The following is a 21,806-nucleotide window of genomic DNA, read 5'->3' as shown; positions in this document are numbered from 1 at the left end:
TCAGCTGGACAAAATATATAACAATAGCCTAGTGGTTTTTGGATATTTTACTGCAAAAATTTTACATATTGTACCTTTAAGTGTGTTAAGAAACATAGTAATAAAATTGTGTACTCCATTTAAGTACACTTAAGTACATCTTTTTTTCACAAGCCCCTGGGATCAATGTTTTATGGAAAAGAGCAGCGTGAACATTCTGCAAAACATCTTAATGTTTGGGTGAACTACTGTATTCTTTTAATTCGCTCTATCTGCCAGACACTATACTTTAACTACACAAAAAGAAGGAACTCCCCATGTCTCAGCTGTCCAAAATAGAAACAGTTTCCTCTTCGAAGTCCCACATGCGACACACGCAGAGCTATTGTCTCATTGTAGGCAGAGGTAGACTGCAAAAGATCAAGTTTACAGCAAAGGCCACAAACATTACGTTTACTCTAATGAATAAATATACTTAGTGAAATCACTGTGGACCATGTTGAGTTTCAAGATGACCATGATATGTTTTGTGAAAGTCTAAAACAAACTCTAAAACATACTGGATAAATATTTGTAATGTTAAACACTGTTCTATAGAAGAAAACCATAATTTCATTCAACATAAGCACAAGAGATGCCAAGAGTGATAGAGGAACACTGTTCCAGGCTGCAGACAGCCATTTGTCAGAGCAAACAGATGTTTGCTTGGCCGCAGCATCCCGTTTTCCACTCTTTCTTAGGCTTTGCCAAAATTCCCCCAAATGTCCTTTCATTCATCAGCTTTGCCCAACAGCTCTGGGTCTTTCCTGTGACCCATGGGATTACTATCTTTATGGAGTCGTATTATATCCAAAACAGTTTTATGTGGGACTAAATCAAAGAAGATAAGGGACTTAAAGTAAAATATGCACCGTAATTCAAGATTTAACAAGAATGGACAGAGTCGAAGACTTGCATATCTGCGACCTGTTGTTTATCTCCACTTTCTGTCTAGTGCAAAATTCTGGCCCTGTGATCTGGAAAATACAGCCCCCCATGAGATACGCATCTGGCTTGACGAAGCAGCTCGCCTTTGCAGAATTTGCAGTCTCTTGGAAGCACACGCAATTCAGTGGTCATGTTTTCTTCTTAGTAATCCCAGGCAGGGCCATTTATTGTGCAACGAAATAAGGCAACATGCCCATACATTCCTGATGTGCAGTTATCCGCTTAGAGTCGGTCATCCAGAAAATGTTTGGCAGAGGAAGTGCCATGCTGTCTGGCTGAGCGTGGTGATGGGCACGAACCAAACCCCACTGCGTGACTGGGGAAACCTGACACACTCACACACTTTTTTCAAGCAACGCAGGTGCACGGTTTGCTTAGTACACAAGCGCTTGAATTGCTAGAATGAAGCGGTTGGGTAGTCCCGTCGCTTATTTCTAGGAAAATATGGAGGGCTCTATTATAAACTAACATGTTCTCAAGCACTGCATATTGAATTGTGCCGAGTTGATTAGAAAGACAATGGTAGACATTCTGTGATAAAATGCTGCCACAGTGCCGTTCACAAGGCTTTTCTATGATGTTATCTGTCGTAACATTGGTTGCACCACAATAGATATGGGTTGGGCTTTGTGAGTTTCTGAAAAGATATAACAGTAACATTGAGGTCACAGATAGGACAGTATCAAAATTGGATATCATTTTGGAGACAAAAACTGATAAAATATCCCTTTACTTATACAGGTAAACTGGTATATTCATCAGGTCTAGTGGTAAAAGCGGGAAATGCATAGTTTTTAAAGTATATCTCTCACTTTTAGTTTTAGTTTCATATTCATGGACTCTTATTATGTTTCTCTTTGTTGTCGTCAGCCTTTGTTCCTGTTTGCACGTCATTCAACAGTTGTCATGTTTTGTCATTATGTTCCCAATTAAAGCACACCTTTTTGTAACTGAGTTTGTCACCTTGAGTATTTCAGGTCTACATTCACACTGTCAGTCCAAATCACATTTTTTTTTGTGTATCGATTGGAATCTGATTGAAATTATTGACTGTCCACATTGTGTATCGCAACTGTTCAAATCCGATTTGTGTGTCCCATGCTGCTCTTTTGCTTTCTGGAATGTCTTCATTGGTTTCTATGACAATGACGTTGCGTTGGTAGGTATACGGCAAAAACAACAACAACTGCAAAATGGAGTGGTCTGCAATAGGCCTACAGAAGATGTTAGAGTTGTCAAAAGTACTGACTTCGGTACCTAACGGTACTGAAATTTTAAAATTGTGACGCTTTGAGCGTGACGTTAAGCGGATTCGTTATTTCAGTACCGACTTGGTTTCAAAAAATGTCTTGTTTCCTTGTTTCTGCAGCGACTTTCAGACAACATCTGACATTAATGTTTTACGTGGTGTGAATCCAATCAGAGCAGTCAAACACTTTTCCAGACATTTGATTTGAATAGGATTTCAAACCACATATGAATGTAGCTCGAAATGGATTTGTAAAAATCGCATATCATGTGATATTTTGCCGTTCACACTCCTTAAATGTAATCGGTTTTCCATCGGATATGCACAAAAAACAGATTTGGACTGACAGTGTGAACGTAGCCTAAGTTCTAAGATTTAAATAATAATAATGCTGTCACTATTGTTATTAATAAAGGTTTTTATTTCTGTAGTCTAATGATTATGTCAGTTTAATAGATATAGCCCTAAACAAAGATTTAAAGAATTATTATTTAAAACACTGTAGCAATATGACGGCCTAAATATTATTATTATAATAATTATTAATAAAGGTAATCAGAGGAGGATTTGTCACTCAGATTCAAATCGGTAATTTCTAAATTTGCAAATAATTTTTAACAATTCAACTGACTCATGAGAGTCATTTGCGCTTGAATCGAACTGTTGAATAACCGTGTGCTATTTGTTTTTATGTAAGCCCGTGAGCAGAAATGTGCTTTTGCACGGATATTTTATGGCACATGATCCTAGTTTATCCTAGTTTTCAATTTACGGGACTAGGATAACCCCCCCAAACCCAATTGCTTTACACAAGGCAGATCTGACAGGACATTCTTGCCAAGTTTTGATCCTTCTCTGATTGGACTTTTTGATGCAAAATGAACCAACCAATGACAGAGCAACAGGGGTCAATACTGCTGGCACAAAAAAACTCATCCATTCATAACCTCAAAACAAGCTGGTGCCTTTCCTTTCAGAACAGCAAACACACTTTAAGAGGAAAAAAAATATTTGCCTAGATAAATGCTGATTGACCCAGGAAAACAAACACACAAGCTGTCAATGAAGTAACAGTTGGCGCCTGCGGCCCCTGCGTCCAGGCCGAAAAGCCACATTATGCCAGGAATATGACGGAAAAGAGGGCTGTGTGGTTAAAATATCAAAGAGTGGTGGAATGTTTCACAAATATCACCCCATATATACACACACATAGACATCTCTTTATGACATTCACCGACCTGGAGTGCTGACAGGAATGTGTCTGATCTCTCTCCTGGTCATCGTAGAACTGTGCCGACTTCATCTACTGAGGTCTAGTGCTTTCCTTTTTCTTTTTATTAATCACTTTCTACCTCTGGCCAAAGGCACATGTCTGATTTGGCTTAGCTGCTTTCAGAATGTCACGCTCTGTTCCCATCTGTCTGGACTGCTGTCCAAGCACTGGTCTAAATATCTCAATTATTTTAGGATTTTAAGGGGGTGATTTCAAGGGTTACATCATGCAAAATGCAGAAGGTTTGTTTATGGAGTCTTCTGTGTATTCATTTCTCTCTGTCAACCTACTCTGCCTATTTATATTTAATAAATTTACAATATGGTCAAGTTTGAAAACCTGAAAGGTGTCAACTACCTCACAATGTTTACTATGAAAAACTTGAAAAGAAAAACAACAACTGGAAATACTCTATTTTATGAAATAACACTGTACATAAATACAAAAATAGTATGTATGTACAACAACTAACCTATATCTGTAAAATAGCTCCATCATTGGTTTAAGAAGGTTCCAGAATCTTTCTGTTGTTTTGTATAATATCCTTAATTTAATATATAATAGGTTATACGATATTACCACAGATTTATAACTAGTGTTATTTTGCAGGAAATGGTTACTCTGACTTTAAGCGTGTTTGGCCTCAGTTGCAGTTCTGAAACGATACATTTATAAACATACTTATCTGGGGAAAGACTTACATGAATATGAATCATTTTAAATTAGAAACTTGTAGACCAGTTTCTAGAGTGTTCCCCCGTCCCATCCCAGTAGGTGGCTACAGTAGCTCACAAGATTGCGTAACAATCGTGTCGTACTACAAATTAAATTTCGATTCCAGTGTATTTACGACGTTCACCAAAAGAAAACTAAGGCTGTGTATTAAAACCTTGTGAACATGCATAACGTTGACCAAAATGTTCGATTTTCTAACTCAAAAGTAATTCAAGGAAATTCTTGATTCTAACGTTCGAACGTTTTATCGTTCTAGAATTAAGCCGAGCAAGTTTCATTCAAACACATATTACACAACTTCGAACGGCTATGATGCTCAGAAACGTTTAATACAAACATTCCTAATGCCAAAATACCTTCTCGCAGTGCTTTTAAACAAGTCGTGGTCTGTCGCATCTATGAAACTTGTACCCACCTTTCTGTACGCAAGCTGCAGGTAGTTGTAGGGAATTCTTCTATTGAAATCTTGAATGACATCCTCGCTAACTTTGTGCATGGACTGAGCTCCAAGTTTTCCCTCAAAGCATTCGTTTAAACAGTGAGCCCTATAAAGAACCACTTCGAAAAACTTATCAGTCAGAAGGCTGTCAAAGCGATGCTGGTCCTTGCATTTCAGTCTGCAAGTGATTTTGGTCTGGCGCACTTCAGAGAAACTGTTCAGCGCGCTCTCCATGTACCGCACCACATTGCCATAGTCTCCTTTCTGAAAAGCCTCCACTCCGCTATCAAACAGCAGGTCAAACGGTTCCAGGGTGGCCGATGACAGCAGAAGTGCCTGGAGGATACATGTCAAAAAGCCGTAGATTTTAGGGTTCACATCCATCTTCGCGTAATGGTGCGCAAAATAATGCGCTCCGAATGATGGATAAACAATCCCGATGAGCCTAGTGTGTACGGACTAATGAATGTGACGGCTGAACTACCGTTTTAAGCTTCAAGGCAGTTTCGTTGTCACTCATAATGAATGGCCGATTACTACTAGAGACATTTCAGAAATGACCCCCGTCCCTCCCATTCATTCTGAGCTGACTCCTCCCCTACAGCCCACAAAAGAAAGAAATAGCAATAGTTGACGACCCCCAGCTGTCTGACTTTTATGTCATTGAACAGCGACATAATTATATTTAGAGCTTCTGGATTTTAGAACAATGAAAAGGTATTTTAAATATAAAAAGGTTGTGTCGCTATTACAGACAATACACTGATTCACAGTCAGAATTTTCCATTGAGATGATCCTCACAAAGCCATCAAAGCGAAGACCTCCAGTCGCCGTTTAAACGTCTCCCTCTAGAGGATATAAATCGTACTGCAGCTCTCCTGAAAATTTAATGTCGTTAGTTCAGATAGATAATTCACTGACGTTAAATTTCACTGGAAAGCATATTTACACCGTCTTAATCGTTCCCTATCCTCTATATAGTGCACTATGTGGCATTCACCAATGTAGAAAATAGTAAATGTGTGAACAAGTGACCGATTTCAGCCGCAGCTTCAGCGTCTATTTATAATTTTGGGGGCGGGGCGCTTTAGATTCTAGAGAGCATTTGATTGGACAGAAGATCTGAGGAGAAGTCCGTGGAGATGTCATGAAAATCCGTGATCCATAGTGGAATTGAGAGATTGTAAGTTTTGAATGCTTATATCTCCTAAATGTGAATTTTGTCATTGTTTTGGAACACGCAGCTTATTCATAACCTTAAAGGATTAGTTCACTTTCAAATAAGATTTTCCTGATAATTTACTCACCCCCATGTCATCCACAATGTTCATGTCTTTCTTTCTTCAGTCGAAAAGAAATTAAGGTTTTTGATGAAAACATTCCAGGACTTTTCTCCTTATAATGGACTTCAATGGCCTCCAGATGGTTGAAGGTCAAAATGACAGTTTCAGTGCAGCTTCAAAGGGCTTTAAACGATACCAGACGAAGAATAAGGGTCTTATCTAGTGAAACAATTGGTCATTTAAAAAAAACAAAAAAACAACTGTATATGCTATATAAACACAAATGATCGCCTTCCAAGTGCGTCCACCAAAACCACATTTCCGTATTCTCCAAAAAGTTTATGCTGTACTTCCTACGCCTTCCCTATTCTACTTACGAAAAAAACATGGAACTGGCTGCATTCGTTCCGCAGGTAGAATAGGGAAGGCGTAGGACATACAACATAAACTTTTTGAAGAATACGGAAAGCGGAAGCACTTGCAAGGCGATCATTTGTGTATTTTTTTTTTAAAATGGCCGATCGTTTCGCTAGATAAGACTCTTATTCCTCGTCTGGTATCATTTAAAGCCCTTTGAAGCTGCACTGAAACTGTAATTTTGACCTTCAACCGTTTGGAGTCCATTGAAGTCCACTATAAGGAGAATAATCCTGGAATGTTTTCATCAAAAACCTTAATTTCTTTTCGACTGAAGAAAGACATGAACATCTTGGATGACATGGGGGTGAGTAAATTATCAGGAAAATGTTATTTGAAAGTGAACTAATCCTTTAAGACTATCATGTTAATACTAAGATAAAAAAACTTACATTTTGATTTCAGGGGGACTTTAAGTGTAAGATACATTATTCAACAACTTATGCCAGAGCACAGAAATGCACCATTCCACTTTCAATAACCCCTCCATTTTAGCTTAACCATGGTTTTACCTGTCAAATAGAAACAAACCAAGGAAGCTCGGCCTTTCATTTCAAGCACTATGATTTTCTCGCTCACTCCAGCGATGAAAAGCTTAGTGTACATTGTGGACAGATGCTAAATCCTGACATCGCACCCTCCAGATTCACAAAAACAGCCCTGTGTTCATATCATGCCTGAAGGCTTAAAGGTAGGGTAGGCAATTTTAACCCTTTTTGTTGTACTGGTTGAAACTCTCTGCTATCAGGATGTGAAATCAATAATAGAAATTGTCTAAATATTGAAACATTTACATATATCTTCCGTGGAAGTCCTCGGACCAAAAAATGTTAATCCAATCTTTGATTTGGTCTGATGATACTATGTCCAACCTGCTTGTCAACATTATGTATAGACCAATTCAGAGCAGATGTCACAGTGACGTCACTTGCAGCTGCGCGCACATAGCGGTAGCAGGTGGAGGAAGATGTGCGAAATCCACAGAATAAGAGAAAAATGTTTTTGTGTGTGTGTGTGTGTGTGTCCTTGGATGTCAGAATTGGAATACAAAAAATACAGACTTCATTTTTGTAAAATGGTGTCATTGAAGACGCCCTTTGAAGCTAAACAGAGACGTTTATGTTGAAAGTCATAGACTGAACTGATGAAACCTGCAATAAATAGTCTACTATTAAAGCATGAATTTGATGTAAACAGTAAGTCTACATAATATTCACATATGCAGTTCATAGGGGACATACATACATAGCATGAAATAATATTTAAACCTGTAACATTTTACATAAATAACTTTTATACTATAGCCTATAACATTTTTATTTCACAATTCTCTCTTTTTTGCATTTGCGTGTTTATATCTTCCAGTATGCAATTTTGAGTTTATATCACAATTCTGACGAGGGAAAAATCAGAATTGCGGGGTATAAACTTGCAAAACAGAAAAACAAGTATATCTAACAATTCTGTTATAACTACAAGTCTGTTTATAGCCTACTGTTAGGTAAACTGTTTAGGCTTCAAAATGTATAAATGTTGCGTTAACTTGTAAAGATTATCTTGATGGACAAAACGTGTAAGTGTCATAACCCTTTGTTAAACACGGAGCTTATTTTTTGCAATTTTCCAAAAGTCTATGGGAAAAATGCATTGGCTTTCAATCGAGGGAACCTGTGCGCCGCTAACTTCCGGGTTGGCCAATAAAAACATGTCATCTCTGAGGTACTCGCCTACTCTACCTTTAAAAGCCTTCTGATTGGCTAAAAAAATAACCTGGCTTTTTAAAAAGCCTCAAAAGCTTCTGATTGGCTATAGAAAGATCCTGACCGGTGACTGTGCACTATAGGGCTGTCACAGCGATATTTCACGACATCTATTTTAAGTGATATATTTCAGGAATTAAGATAATTTTCAACGTTTTTTTTTTTTTAAAATGCAATGTTTATTAGCCATTTGAGTCGCAAGATGGCGCCAATAAGACAAAAAAGCATCCAGAGCGAGAGACATAGCAGGCTACTGGTATGTTGCTGTGCACAACAATCAAATATACAGTTCTCTTAAACGGATTCTAATTGTGGAATAAGTAAATATTTGACCCCTTAATATCACAATTAGAATCCGTTTCAGAGAGCCACGTATTAAGCATACATATAATTTAGGCCTTTAAGGTCATAGTCAGGGTTGGGCAAAAATACATCAAAATGTATTTTAAAATAAAATACCAAATACCTCAGTTTTAAGTGTATCAAAATAAACTACAAAATACAGCAGCCACACCATGTATCAAAATAAACTACTGTATTTTTGTATTTTAAAAATACTAAAAAATACTTTTACAAGGGAGCATGACATTTCTTTGCATACCTTCCATCAATTGGCCTATTTGATCTATCTCTTCACCATTACACTGAATCAGTAAACAATGTTTGATAGCAAGAGCTTTTCTCTGCCCGAGTCAATCAATAAATCTGACATATGCAACCAGTTAAAGGATTTTTGGATTAATATATATATATATATATATATATATATATATATATATATATATATATATATATATATATATATATATAAAAAACCCACTAGAACAGTGTTATATATTTTGTTAACTTGTGTATTTACATTATCCTAAATGTTTCCAAGAATGTTTAAATCCAGAGAAATATGCAATTTTAACCAGGACACATCACCTATCAATGACATTATCCCAGCGTTACCTTCGATTTCCGGTTTTATTTGGTAGAAACCATGGAAACATCAAATATTTTCCTCATCTGTCTAATAAAACATATATGATTCCACAAAATCAAGGATAAGCGACTGAATAAGCGACCTCTAGCGGCGAAAATTTACATATTGTGGATTTAACAGATAAAATATTCACATATCCCTGTGATCTTCCAGATGAAGGTTAGTTTTAAAGTAACCAGAAGTTAAATTTTTAACAGTTGACTTATAATTGTATCGTAGTTATTTGGTGTTTGGTAATGAAGGGCCTACTTTGCATCAGCAACACGGACTCAGTGACAAACAAGTCATTCATAAGAAGACAACTGATGGCACCTGTACTCATGGCACCTGTATTCATAGCAACTAGTTTATAACTAATTAATCAACTGAATGTTAATCATAAATATAGGGGGCTGCTGCTCGGTATAATAGTTTTCAAGAACATTATGTAAATTGGTAACCTATAGACTACTAAAACGAACACCAAAACTTAACATCTGTTCTGAACTCAACAAGTCTGGGCAAATTATTGAGTAAGGACCAATCAGAGGTTGCATTTTTATGATTTTTATGAGACTTCTCACAAAGTATTTTACAGTATTTTAAAACTACAAAAATTCAAAACACTAAAGTATTTTGATACAAAATACAAAGCCATTTTCATCAACCCTATCAAATACAAATTACAAAATACTGAAATGTATTTGAAATATTGATACTGCCCATCCTTGGTCATAGTCAATTTTTGCTTGACTATATGAGATTTTTTTCCCCACAAATGAAGTGAATTGACCTGGCATTCAAAATATTTTGATGTTGTAGCTAATGTAAAAGTGCTAAAAACACTTTAAGAAAATAACATTCAGCGGTATAAGGAGGGATAGCAACAAAGTACATTTGGTGATAACAAACCTTTATTGTGTAATTCTGAAATAATTACATAAAGTATTGAAATTATCAAACAAGCATCAAATGCTGAAGCTGTATAAATTTTGCATTGGCATATAATCTACAGTACATCAAAGCCTAGAATCTCCCTCTTTAAAAAAAAAAAAAATTAGCATTAACATAGTAAAAAATATCTCTAGAGTTACTGGGTATGTCATTACTTCCTTTGTGGGCAGCACTGAATTGTTAGTTAAGCAATCCCAGCCTCCTCTTTTTCTAGCTAACTGACTCAGAGGTCAAAGTTTAATGTGGAGAGAGACCCATCCCAAACATCTAAAAATACATCAAAACTCTAAAAGTCATAAGTAAATAATAATAATAATAATAAAAAATCATGACATAAACCGAAAACTAAATGCAGTGTATTTATAGTTATCTAACACAATGCAAGCACATAGTGTACACAGTAACTACTAGTGTCTGCCGTTGAGATTAAGTTGAGGTATTCAGATGTTCTCAGGATCCTTAAACATAGTCTTTTCCAGGATTCTTGGGGACTATATGTGTGCTGAGATTTTTGTTGGATCGCAGGTGCGTTACGCTGCAGGCGCATAAGAGCACGCCTCCAAATAAACAAAGCAAAGATCCAACAAATGCACCAATCAGAGACCTGCCGATCACATACCTACAAAGATCCAGCACAGTTAGTATTCATGATCAATATTTCAGACACACAAAAAGACATGAAGCTCCAATGAATACTAGAAACAAAACAACTCCTACCTATCATTACGTGTGTCCTGAAAGAAATTCTCAACAATTCCATACATAAACCAGCTGGTTAGGCCCAAAGCACACAGACCTAGAAAGGTTATAAGAAAAAAGAATGCACATATTCATAAGGCTTAAGTCTAACTGTAGGGGTTGACAGAGTCAATTGTAATGTTTTTTTATGTTATCTATCTCAGAGAAATATAAATTTACACTACTGTTTACTGTAAAATATAGGTACAGTAAAAAACAGTAATATTGTGAAATATTATTACAATTTAAAATAACTGTTTTATATTTTAATAAATGTTGAAATGTAATTTATTCCTGTGAATTTTCAACATGATCACTTCAGTCTTCAGTGTCACATGATCCTTCAGAAATCATTTAAGAAACTTTTTTATTATTATCAGTGTTGAAAACAGTAGTGCATAATGTTTTTGTTGAAATCATAACACTTTTTTCAGGATTTTTTGATCAATAGAATATCTATGTTATATAAATGTCTTTAGTGTCACTTTTTAACAATTTACTGTATCTTTGCAATGTTTTTTTTTAAATCTTACTACCCCAAACCCCAAAGTAGTGTTTTTTTAAAATACACAGTATTTTTATTCAGCAAGGATAGATTCAATTGATCAAAAGTGACAGTAAGTTTTACATTGGTACAAAAGATTTCTCTTTCAAAAAAAAAAAATCCTGAAAAAAAGTATGTAAACAGTTTCCAAAAAAGGTATATTAGTTTAATTTTTAAGTAGAACTTATATATATATATATATATATATATATATATATATTTTTTTTTTTTTTTTTTTTTTTTTGATAGTTTTTTATAACAAAAATGCTGGAAAATATTCGTAAAAAACATTTTCAAAGAAAAATAGTAGTGCTGTGAAATTGATTATTCGCGATTAATCGCATCTAATAAAAGTTTGTAAATGATTGACTTAAAAAAAGAACCTGATATATGCAATTAATCGCGCACACACACTCTCAAACTTTTATGTTAGACACAATCAATTGTGATTTATCGATTTGACAGCACAAAAAAATAGATTTCACTTCTGGCTCGAGTTTCATAATGATTTTTCAAATCTGGGTTGAACTCACCACTGCACACAAAAAGGATTCCCCCGGCAAAGGCAGTTCTGTCCTTCGACTTCTCGTTCTCGTCTAGACATCTCGAGCACCTGAGGCCCGAAATGGCTACCAGCGCGGCGAGGCTTGCAAAGACGATGCTGATGATCATCATTACTCGGCCCAGCTGAATTTCATCTACAACAACAACACAGCAACAATCAGAGCACATCTATTTAAGATGTCAAACAGCAGATGGATCCATAAATCTTAGGACAGATACTCACAGGTTTGATGAAGAAGAGAATTGTAATATTTGCAAATAGCTACAGACGAACTTCTTATTTCGCACTCCATCCACAGTCCTTCGTATTCATCCCTAGTCACAGTTTGGTCATTTTCGTGTCCAATGATTTTCCATTCGTTTGTAAATGTGCCTACAATTAGGCCACATAATCCAATGATGGACATAATATAACCGAAGAGCTGAAGAGCCATTGTTGAATTGAAAGACAAACGCACAAGTAGAATTCTTTGAAGACGGTCAGTACTATGTGTCCACTGTCCTGTTACTGAAGCTCAGTGATTGAAACTGAGTAATCTGGGCTGCTATTTATTATCGTGAGTGTAGGTGTGAATCAGTTGTTATGTCATTCATGGACAGGACATTGGGTCAGATTTTCTTGGAAGTAACAGCTTTATTCCAGCAAAATCTTGCTTGAACTCAAGTTAAACGTGTAGCGGTTGAAGTTTTGGGTTGGAAAAATTGGAGGTTGTTGGTTTAGTCGTCACAAAAAGTCATTCTGGATAAAAGCATCCTTTAAATAAACAGTTGCATTTTTATTTTGATGTATTAAGATCAAGGAGGATGGAGATGAATAATGTTTCATGTGAAATGATGTGAAAACATTCAAACTGTATAAATCAGCACATTCCATCTGATGACCATGATAAATTGTACAATTTGTTTCAAGACACACCTGCTTATTCACAGATATATCCAAAAGATAATTTTACTATTTCCACTCATAATCTTGTGATGTTTCCTCCTTTTTTCGGGTTGTGATCGTAACAGGAAACAAGTGGGTGGGTGGGAGGATGGACACTAATATGTTGGGAAAGCAATCCACTAATAGTAACAGCGACTAATACTATTGTTTTTTTTGTTTTTTTAAAAAAAAAAAAAAAAAAAGCTGTTATTGTTTATTTTATTTCTGAAGCTGTTTCATGATTAATTTACAGACAAAACAAAATGTATTCAGACACCTTGAATATTTCAATCATTAATTCAGTTTATTCACTATAGTTTAAAAAAAATGGTAATAAAATATGACAAGATCTCAGAGTTTTCAGAAAAAAATTATCTTAATTATGTCAGATAACACTTAAGCAAAACATGGTCAAAGTGTCTGAATAATTTTTGTTTCCAAATTTGTATCAGTTTTACTGGTAGTCCACTGTATGAAGAATTCTTGGGTATAATATGTCACAGTTTACTTTATTTTGCAATCCTCACTTACATAAATGAACTTTAGTGACCTCCACCCACTAGTAAAAATATATAAAAAATGTCTGAATAATTTTTGGTTTGACTGTATATGAATGTTTCTGTCGTTAATTTCAACAACTTTTATGGGTCCCATCATGTGGTTGTTTTTTAGATTCACATATTCTTTCTTTATGTTATGTAAAGGTCAATTTAAAATAGCCTGCACTGTAAAAAATGACCGTGATTTTAACAGTAAAAGACTGTAAAAATGCTGCGGTGAAAAACTGTCAATTGGTTTACAGAAAGTTTCCGTACTATATACGGTGAATAACTGTAATAGATCTAACGGTACATTTAATGTAATTTTACAGTAAAATACCGTTAAATTCACAGTTTTTGGAAGTGAAAACAAAATGACACTGTGTACACACTGTAAAAAAAATCCAGTTGTTTCTATGGAAAAATACCAGCAGCTGTGGTTACCAGAACAATACTGTAAAAATTACATCAAACCGTAAACATACTTACGGAGTTACATGTGAATTTTACATTTTAAATATGTATATTTAACATTGGATTTCAGTACACTGTAAAAAAAATCCCAGTAAAATTTACGGTAAAATAACATATTTCATAAACTGATATAATGTTAATTTACCAACCTAATGAAGTACTAATATCTGTTTTGTACCTTTATAATACACTGACAGTCACCAAACACAGTGGTGATAAGAGTCACATGATGAATCAAAGTTCATCACAAGCTGAGAAGGACAATACTAACATATAGAAGGTGCACACAGTGTCATTCACACACACACTAAACACCATCATGGTAACATGCATGGAATTTTAAAAATGCAATAAACATTAATTTAACAACATTAGATGTAACATAAAACCCTAATGTACATAACTGATTAGAAAAAAATGAGAAAAACTAAGAAGAAACAGAGTTATTTCAACAAAAATATATCAAATGTGAAGTGTCACGCAGGGAATTGTGGGAATGTCAATTTACGTGTTTTCACTGTAAATTTTACAATGAATTGTTATTTTTCACTTTCAAAAACTGTGAATTTAACGGTATTTTACCGTAAAATTACATTAAATGTACCATTAGATCTATTACAGTTATTCACCGTACTGTATATAGTATGGAAACTTTCTGTAAACCAATTAACAGTTTTTCACCGCAGCATTTTTACAGTCTTTTACTGTTAAAATCACGGTAATTTTTTACAGTGCACCTTCTATATGTTAGTGTTTTTCCTTCTCGGCTTGTGGAAAATCTGCTTGTGATGAATTTTGATTCATCACGTGACTCTCATCACCACTGTGTTTGGTGACTGTCAGTGTATTACAAAGATCCAAATCAGATATTAGTACTTCATTAGGTTGGTAAATTAACATTGTATCAGTTAATGAAATACGTTATTTTACCGTAAATTTAACAGATTTTTTTTTTACGTTGCTACTGTATTTTTTACGGTAAAGTTCTGGCAACCACAGCTGCTGGTTTTTTACCATAAATTTTACTGGGATATTTTTTACAGCGTGGGAAATGTTTAACAATGCCTTCATCACATAATTTTTTTCATTACATTTCTTTTAAACACCCTTTTTAAATGTCATTTTATATATTTTATTACTATAAAATACATACCCATTTAAATATATATTTTGCGGAAATTATTTAATGTTTATGTTCAAGCACAAAACTTAGAAGTAAAAAGCGAAACGGAAAGAAAGAAAATGCCCTAGCAACACCAGAGCAGTGTATGCTTTGGCTCCTGCACAAAAATGTATTCCAGTACTCAAGCTGATGACTGTACAAACATATTCTGTTTTGTTTCATTGCAGGAGTAATTTCTGAAGCACAAATGGACAAGTTAGCATTGACGGTACAACGCCAATATTTAATAGGGTCTTGTTAAAAACAATCTAATGCCATCTTGTGGTCCTTCTGTATACTGCCTGATTGGAGGGTACATTATCAACACTGTGGTTAGTTCAACCAAAAATGAATATTCTGTCATCATTTGCTCACCCTCATGTCGTTCCAAACCCATAAGACCTTCGTTTACCTTCAGAACACAAATTAAGATAGTTTCAATGAAATCTGAGAGATTTCTGTCCCTCCATTGATAGCCAACACAACTGAAAATGTGACGCTTCAAAAGTTCATAAAGAGATCGTAAAACTAATTCAAATGAATTGAGCGGTTTAGTCCGAATTTTCTGAAGAGACTTGATTGATTTGTATGATGAACAGATTGAATGTAGGCTTTTATTTACATATAAACATTATATGTTGCCTATTATTTAAGAGACCTGAGCTATAAAATGCTAACAGTGTTATTAACAGTTATTAATACATTCTTTAACAAATGTATTTTTGTTAATATTACTAATATTAGGTGCAATATGTAAGAATTTTGCAGTAAAATATAAAAAAAAAAAACACTAGGCCAGTGTTATATATTTAGTTCACTTGAATACTTACAATATTACGGAAGAGGATTAGGGCCAAGCAATAATAAAAAAATAAAACCATCTCGAGATTAAAGTTGTTAAATTTTGAGAAAAAAGTCTAAATAAAATGTTAATAAATTAATAAAAAGAATAAACTTGTTAAATTAAAATATCCAAATATCATTAAATTATGAATATCATTAAATTCCGAATTTGTTCTCATAATTTAACGATTTTTTCCTATAATTTAATGACTTTATTCTCAACATTTTATCTCAACTTTTTTTCTCGAAATTTAACGACTTTTTTTTTCTTATAATTTAACGAATTTGTTCTCATAATCTAATGACTTTTTTCTCATAATTTAATGAGTTTATTCTCAACATTTTATCTCGACTTTTTTTCTCAAAATTTAACAATTTTTTTCTCATAATTTAACGAATTTGTTCTCATAATCAAACAACTTTTTTCTCGTAATTTAATGACTTTATTCTCAACATTTTATCTCGACTTTTTTCTTGAAATTTAACACTTTTTTTCTCGTAATTTCATGAGTTTATTCTCAACATTTTATTTTCGACATTTTTCTCGAAATTTAACAAGTTTTTTCTCGAAATTTAACTACTTTAATCTCGAGATGGTTTTATTTTTTTATTATTGCTTGGCCCTAATCGTCTTCCGTACAATATCCCAAATGTTTACAACTATTTGTAAATCGTGAGAAAATTGCAATTTTAACCAAGGCTCCAGGACATGTGAGGAGTCGCCTGTCATTTGCATCATACCCACGTTACCCTCGATTTATTTTGTAGAAACCATGGAAACACAGAAGACGCTTTAATATATTACATGTTTTAATAGACAAGGGAACAACTTTTTTTATATATTTATAGACAGAAAACTAATTATTGTTATATAGCTCAACATGTTTAGTCTTATTGTTTAAGTCTAATTTTCTTGATTTTTAGAGAGTACCATGCTTTACCATGCCTCAGAGAAAAACACTATTTTGTGAAGTAGCTAACATAGCATAATCAGATGCAGCTTTATTTTTAGTAACAGTAATACAGCATTTTTTTCCATCATACAATACATTTTAAAATTAATTGCATGCCATTTATCAACACAAGCTATCCAGCATTTATTAATATGATATTCTTAAAATCGATCTAGCTTACTGCAGTGTGCAACAGTGCAGCCGCCGAACAAATGCGCAGAGTAACGTTATAAAATCATTTTCAGCACTATCAAATGTATCTAATATGATAAACAGAGCTGCGTTACCTCATACTCATGAACGGAAAAGCGGAAGCGGCGCCGGCGACTGTGTCATAATAAAAGTTCTGTTGCTTGTGAGGCGTGTGATGCGCAGTCGCTCTGGAGGCCTCGTTCAGCTCCCAAAACACTCGGTCCTGCTCTGCTTCATACTACAGTAATGTTAATAATCGCATCCATGAACATGATTTGTTCCCGAGTTCTATCCCAATTCTTTTTCACCGGCTGTTGAGGTGAAGACCACATGTCCCAAGATTCCGCGCTTAAACTTGGCGTCATCAAACTACACCTTTGTTTTGAATAGGCCTCTAGCGACCTCTAGCGGACAGAAATCTTACATACTGCACCTTTAACTATGGAACCTTGTTGAAAAGTGTTACCATATTGTTATTTTTTTAATTTTGTGTAAACTATTAGTTGCATAAATATAAAAAAATATATAAAATAAATTATCAAATAAATAAAATATAAACATACTTAATATTTTATGTTAAATAACATTTATATAATAATTATGTTTTTTTCAGATTTTTAAATATTTGATTGTGTATCATCAGACCCACTTATCAAGCATATATTGTAATAATATTTTTACTGACTTATTTTTGAAAGTTACTAAAGATATTATGAAGTGTAACCAGCAATACCCCGAAACATCAGTTACAAGTTCATGTCACAACTCCCAGCATGTGCCCTAGGACTGCCGCTCTCAAACCTGTCGGATGTCATTCCTGGAAAGACAGCCTGAGGCCCAACGACAATTACAATGAGAATGTATCTGGCTTTCTCTTCTTTTATATCATACACAAATAACACTATTGAAATATGGAGCGAATATGAGGGATTAGTTTTTTTTTTAGGTAGCAGTCTAGTACATACTAGCCTACATTAAGGCCCAACTACATGCATTGCAAAACAAGAGTGACACAGATTTAACGCTTTTCTGGAATTCTGTCATAAAGTGTTCATGCTCAAGTTGAAAGACTTTTGTTCACCTTCAGTAACAAATTAAGATATTTTTAATTGAATCTGAGAGATTTCTGTCCCTCCATTGAAAGTCTATTCACCCAAAACTCTGACGCTGCAAAACATTTGTGTTTTTTTCCCCAAAGATGATCGAAAGTCTTAGGGGTTTGGAGTGAGCAAACATAAAGTTTCTTGGGAAGATTTGTGAGGGAATGTAAAAGCATTGAAATATATTTTTTCATCTCATATTTCTTTTCCATCACTATGTCCCCATAGGGGCTCCGTAGGAACGACATGAGTAGACTAACTGATGAAAAAAACAAAACAAAAAAAACATTTTTGGGTGAGTTATCCCTTTAAGACTCGCGAATCTCCGAGTCTAAAGCTTCGAAGTTCAGGACTCGAGTTTTTCTCTCTGCCAAAAGCAAAACTATAACCAACATGATGGATTTATTTTCATGTAGCCTGGTCGTTTTTGTTTTTTTTTAATTCAGCAGAATAAGTTTTTACACGCATATCCAACCTGTTTGAGTTTAATTATCACTGACTCGACACACCCTCATGTGACCACCTGTACCGGTTTTTCCTGAAGATGTGCCGCAGGCTCATCGGTCCGAGAAGGGTAAATGCCGAGAATTAAAGGAAAGCCAATAGACATTCACACCTGCGCGCCGACACACCTAAAAGCTTCCACTTTTCACTCACGGAGGAGAAAGTGTTGAAGTGTAGAGTTTAAAACAGTTTGGAGGTTGTCATTGCTGAGTGTTGGGTGTGTAAATATCCATGTTTCGACACGGGCCTCGCGTTTGGACCGCTGTTGCTGCGTTTCTCTCAGGTAAGCAACTGTCTCACTGAGGAGCATTTTGCGTAACTGACAGCCAGGTTAAGTGACATAGTTCAAGGTTATATTAAATAAGATACAAATAAAGACTTACAGGTTAATACACACAGCCTATGTGTTCACTCATGGCGCGTTCTTCTTAAATTGGTGGCTTTGGTAGTTACTTGGGTAAAGTTGGTTTTATATTCGCACATTCGGACTTCTGATAAATTCAGACTTTCCAATAAATGTGCAATAAATTAATGTTTGCGAATTTCAAAGTCAAAGTCGATCAAAATAGGCAAGTATTGTTTTAATGGCATATTTACTTGTGAATGTCCACTGAATGTCCAATGTAGTGTGATTAACAAGGCTATTGAATACGGATGTCCGAATGTGCGAATATAAAACCAACTTTACCCAAGTTTGGTAGCTGTGTCGCGTTGCGTTAAGTTCGTTGCGCGCTATAAATTCAAATAATACGTTAGACTACTGTTTTTTTTTTGTTTTTTTTTTAAAGAAAACTAACTTGAAATTGTGTGGCTTTTACTAAACAAAATTGTTTATGACAGAAGCCTAGAACCGCAAGATGGGAAAATACAATTCAATGTATTTTTTTAATATAGTGCCACAGTGCTATCACTTCTAGAAAAAACAGACCTTAGTTTATAGTCAAGAAAAGAGACAAAAGGCAAAAACGTTCACCTCGTGATTCAGGGCTCCGTGATACTCTAATGTTAAACTAATAGGCCTTGCTTTAGCATGTTCAAATGATAAATTTGATACTTTTTGATACTAAATGCATAAGTATCTCTTTTTTTCAATGATTCAGGCCCTAGTATTGTATAAATTAGGTTTAGCATCGGTAATTTTAATTTGATCATTTTAGCTTTGACAAAACTGTATTTTCACTGTCATTATTCACGTTTAAAACTGCAAATATTCAATATAATCCCCTAGTTAACAGCATGTTAACACTGTCACACTGCCCCTGTTAATATCAACCACTGATGCTCAAAGATGATTCTCTGTTAAAGCTGTTAGGTTCTGTTATAGTGGACGTGTGAATGAAATATCAAAAATGAACTCATGTTTTATTTCAGATGTTGCGTAACACCTGTTTACCTGGAGTTTTTGACCTGCACTGCACATTGCTAGGAATCGTGGCTGAGATGAACAGCAGGATTTCAGTCATTGTTTCTAGTAGTGGGCGCTGCAGATTTTCAGCTTCTTGCCATGAATATCTGGGAGTATCTGGAGTCACATCTACAATCATAATGAGGAAAAACGTCTAATATAATGCATGTATGACACACATATGTGTATATATATTGGTTGCCGCTGGATGGCAGTGGAATGCAAGGAAAGTGACAACGGACAAATGATCTGCATGCAACATGCAAGTAACTGAAAATCTTTGGCATGTTGGTTAACCTGCCCAGGAGAGGCAGTTCACTTGTTAGGAATTAAACTTCCTCATTCAATTGTAATTGAGGCCTTTATGCAGAAAATAACCACACCAGATTTGGATCATGCATTTGATCATTTATAGCAGTTTGTTTTAAGGTTTCTCTTTTTTGTTGTTGTCTTACATTGGGTTGTTTTTCAAGTGTCAGTGACAAATAAAGATGATGAATGTTTATGATGGTTTCATGTGTATGAAAATTTGGTGGAAAATAAGGTTTTAATTTAGCTTAATGACAGATTGTATCCACAAAGTAACATTTACTTTCTTTTTTCTTTTTTTTTTTTTGGTCACACAACAACAAAATAGTTCCTTGGATAGTGATTATACTGTATTTTTCTTTTAATTAGTGCTGTCAACTTGATTAATCACACCTAACATAGAAGTTTGTATGTGTGTGTGTGTATATGTGTATGTATGTGTGACCCTGGACCACAAAACCAGTCATAAGGGTCAATGTTTTATTTATTTATTTTATTTTTTTTAAATTGAGATTTATACATCATCTGAAAGCTGAATAAATACGCCTTAGCTTTCCATTGATGTATGGTTTTTAGGATAGGACAGTATTTGGCTGAGATACAACTATATTGAAAATCTGGAATCTGAGGGTGCAAAAAAATTAAATATTGAGAAAATCGCCTTTAAAGTTGTCCAAATAAAGTCCTTGGTAATGCATATCCACTCAATATATTGATATTTGATATATTTATGGTAGGAAATTTACAAAATATCTTCATGGAACATGATCTTTACTTAATATCCTAATTTTTGGCATAAAAGAAAAAATTATAATTTTGACCCATACAGTGTATTTTTGGCTTTTGCCACAAATATACCCGTGCGACTTATGACTGGTTTTGTGGTCCAGAGATACAGATTTATGATTTAATGCCATATCGGCAGCAATGGCTATATTCATGGCAATCGGCAGTATCACTTATAATTTAACAATTTTGTCTTAATCACTATACAAAATCAGGCATATATACCAATAACAACTACATTAATAATAATAACAATTACATAGAATATTTCAATTGAATATTTGACAAATTCTAAAATTACTCCAGGAGAAACCTTTTTAAAAATGTCCATTAATGTGTTCTCTGTATAAAACCGTTGTCTAATATTATTTAAAATAGGACATTCTATTAAAATATGTTTTACACTCGTGAAATTCTTACACAAATCACAGACCAGTTTCTCTTCCCCCTTCAATAAATATGAATGAGCGAGTCTTGAATGTCCAATTCGGCATCTCGTATATACAACCTGGTCATATCAGTTTTCAAAATATTTACTAACAACTCCTCGATTTAAAACAAAACTGGATTTCCAGATATATATATATATATATATATATATATATAAAATATATACACACACAGTATGCATACTAACTTTTGTTAGATGTGATTAATCGATTTGACAGCATTATTTAAAATAGATTTTATTTTTTTATTAAAGTGCTTATATATTATATATATA

At 34.4% G+C, this 21,806-nt stretch overlaps 2 protein-coding genes across 2 annotated transcripts in view; both read right to left on the bottom strand.

Annotated features, from left to right (window-relative positions):
* The window catches only part of p3h2 (prolyl 3-hydroxylase 2), a 59,842-nt gene extending 54,630 nt beyond the window's left edge, over window positions 1–5,212 (bottom strand). Inside the window, exon 1 of the mRNA XM_067396334.1 lies at window positions 4,639–5,212. Coding sequence (XP_067252435.1) covers window positions 4,639–5,046 — 408 coding nt within the window. The 5' untranslated portion in view covers window positions 5,047–5,212. The remainder of the gene's footprint in view (window positions 1–4,638) is intronic.
* A 4,700-nt stretch (window positions 5,213–9,912) lies between these two features.
* On the bottom strand, window positions 9,913–12,815 carry LOC137027802 (claudin-1). The gene is made up of 4 exons (XM_067396333.1): window positions 12,114–12,815; window positions 11,860–12,024; window positions 10,762–10,840; window positions 9,913–10,663 (listed from the first exon to the last, which is right to left on the bottom strand). The coding sequence occupies exons 1-4, from the start codon at window positions 12,322–12,324 to the stop codon at window positions 10,504–10,506; spliced, it is 615 nt and encodes a 204-aa protein (XP_067252434.1). The 5' UTR covers window positions 12,325–12,815; the 3' UTR covers window positions 9,913–10,503.
* Window positions 12,816–21,806: the final 8,991 nt, after the last annotated feature.

This window comes from Chanodichthys erythropterus, chromosome 10 (genome assembly GCF_024489055.1).
Source record: "Chanodichthys erythropterus isolate Z2021 chromosome 10, ASM2448905v1, whole genome shotgun sequence".
Lineage (NCBI taxonomy): Eukaryota > Metazoa > Chordata > Actinopteri > Cypriniformes > Xenocyprididae > Chanodichthys > Chanodichthys erythropterus.
This window is presented reverse-complemented; position numbering and strand designations above follow the sequence as displayed.

Coding starts and splice junctions, on each gene's coding strand:
- LOC137027802 (XM_067396333.1), bottom strand. CDS start 12,324: ATGGCTCTTCAGCTCTTCGGTTATATTATGTCCATCATTGGATTATGT. Junction 10,841..11,859: donor AATCCTTTTTGTGTGCAGTG/GTGAGTTCAACC, acceptor TAACCTTTCTAG/GTCTGTGTGCTTTGGGCCTA. Junction 10,664..10,761: donor CAGGACACACGTAATGATAG/GTAGGAGTTGTT, acceptor GGATCTTTGTAG/GTATGTGATCGGCAGGTCTC.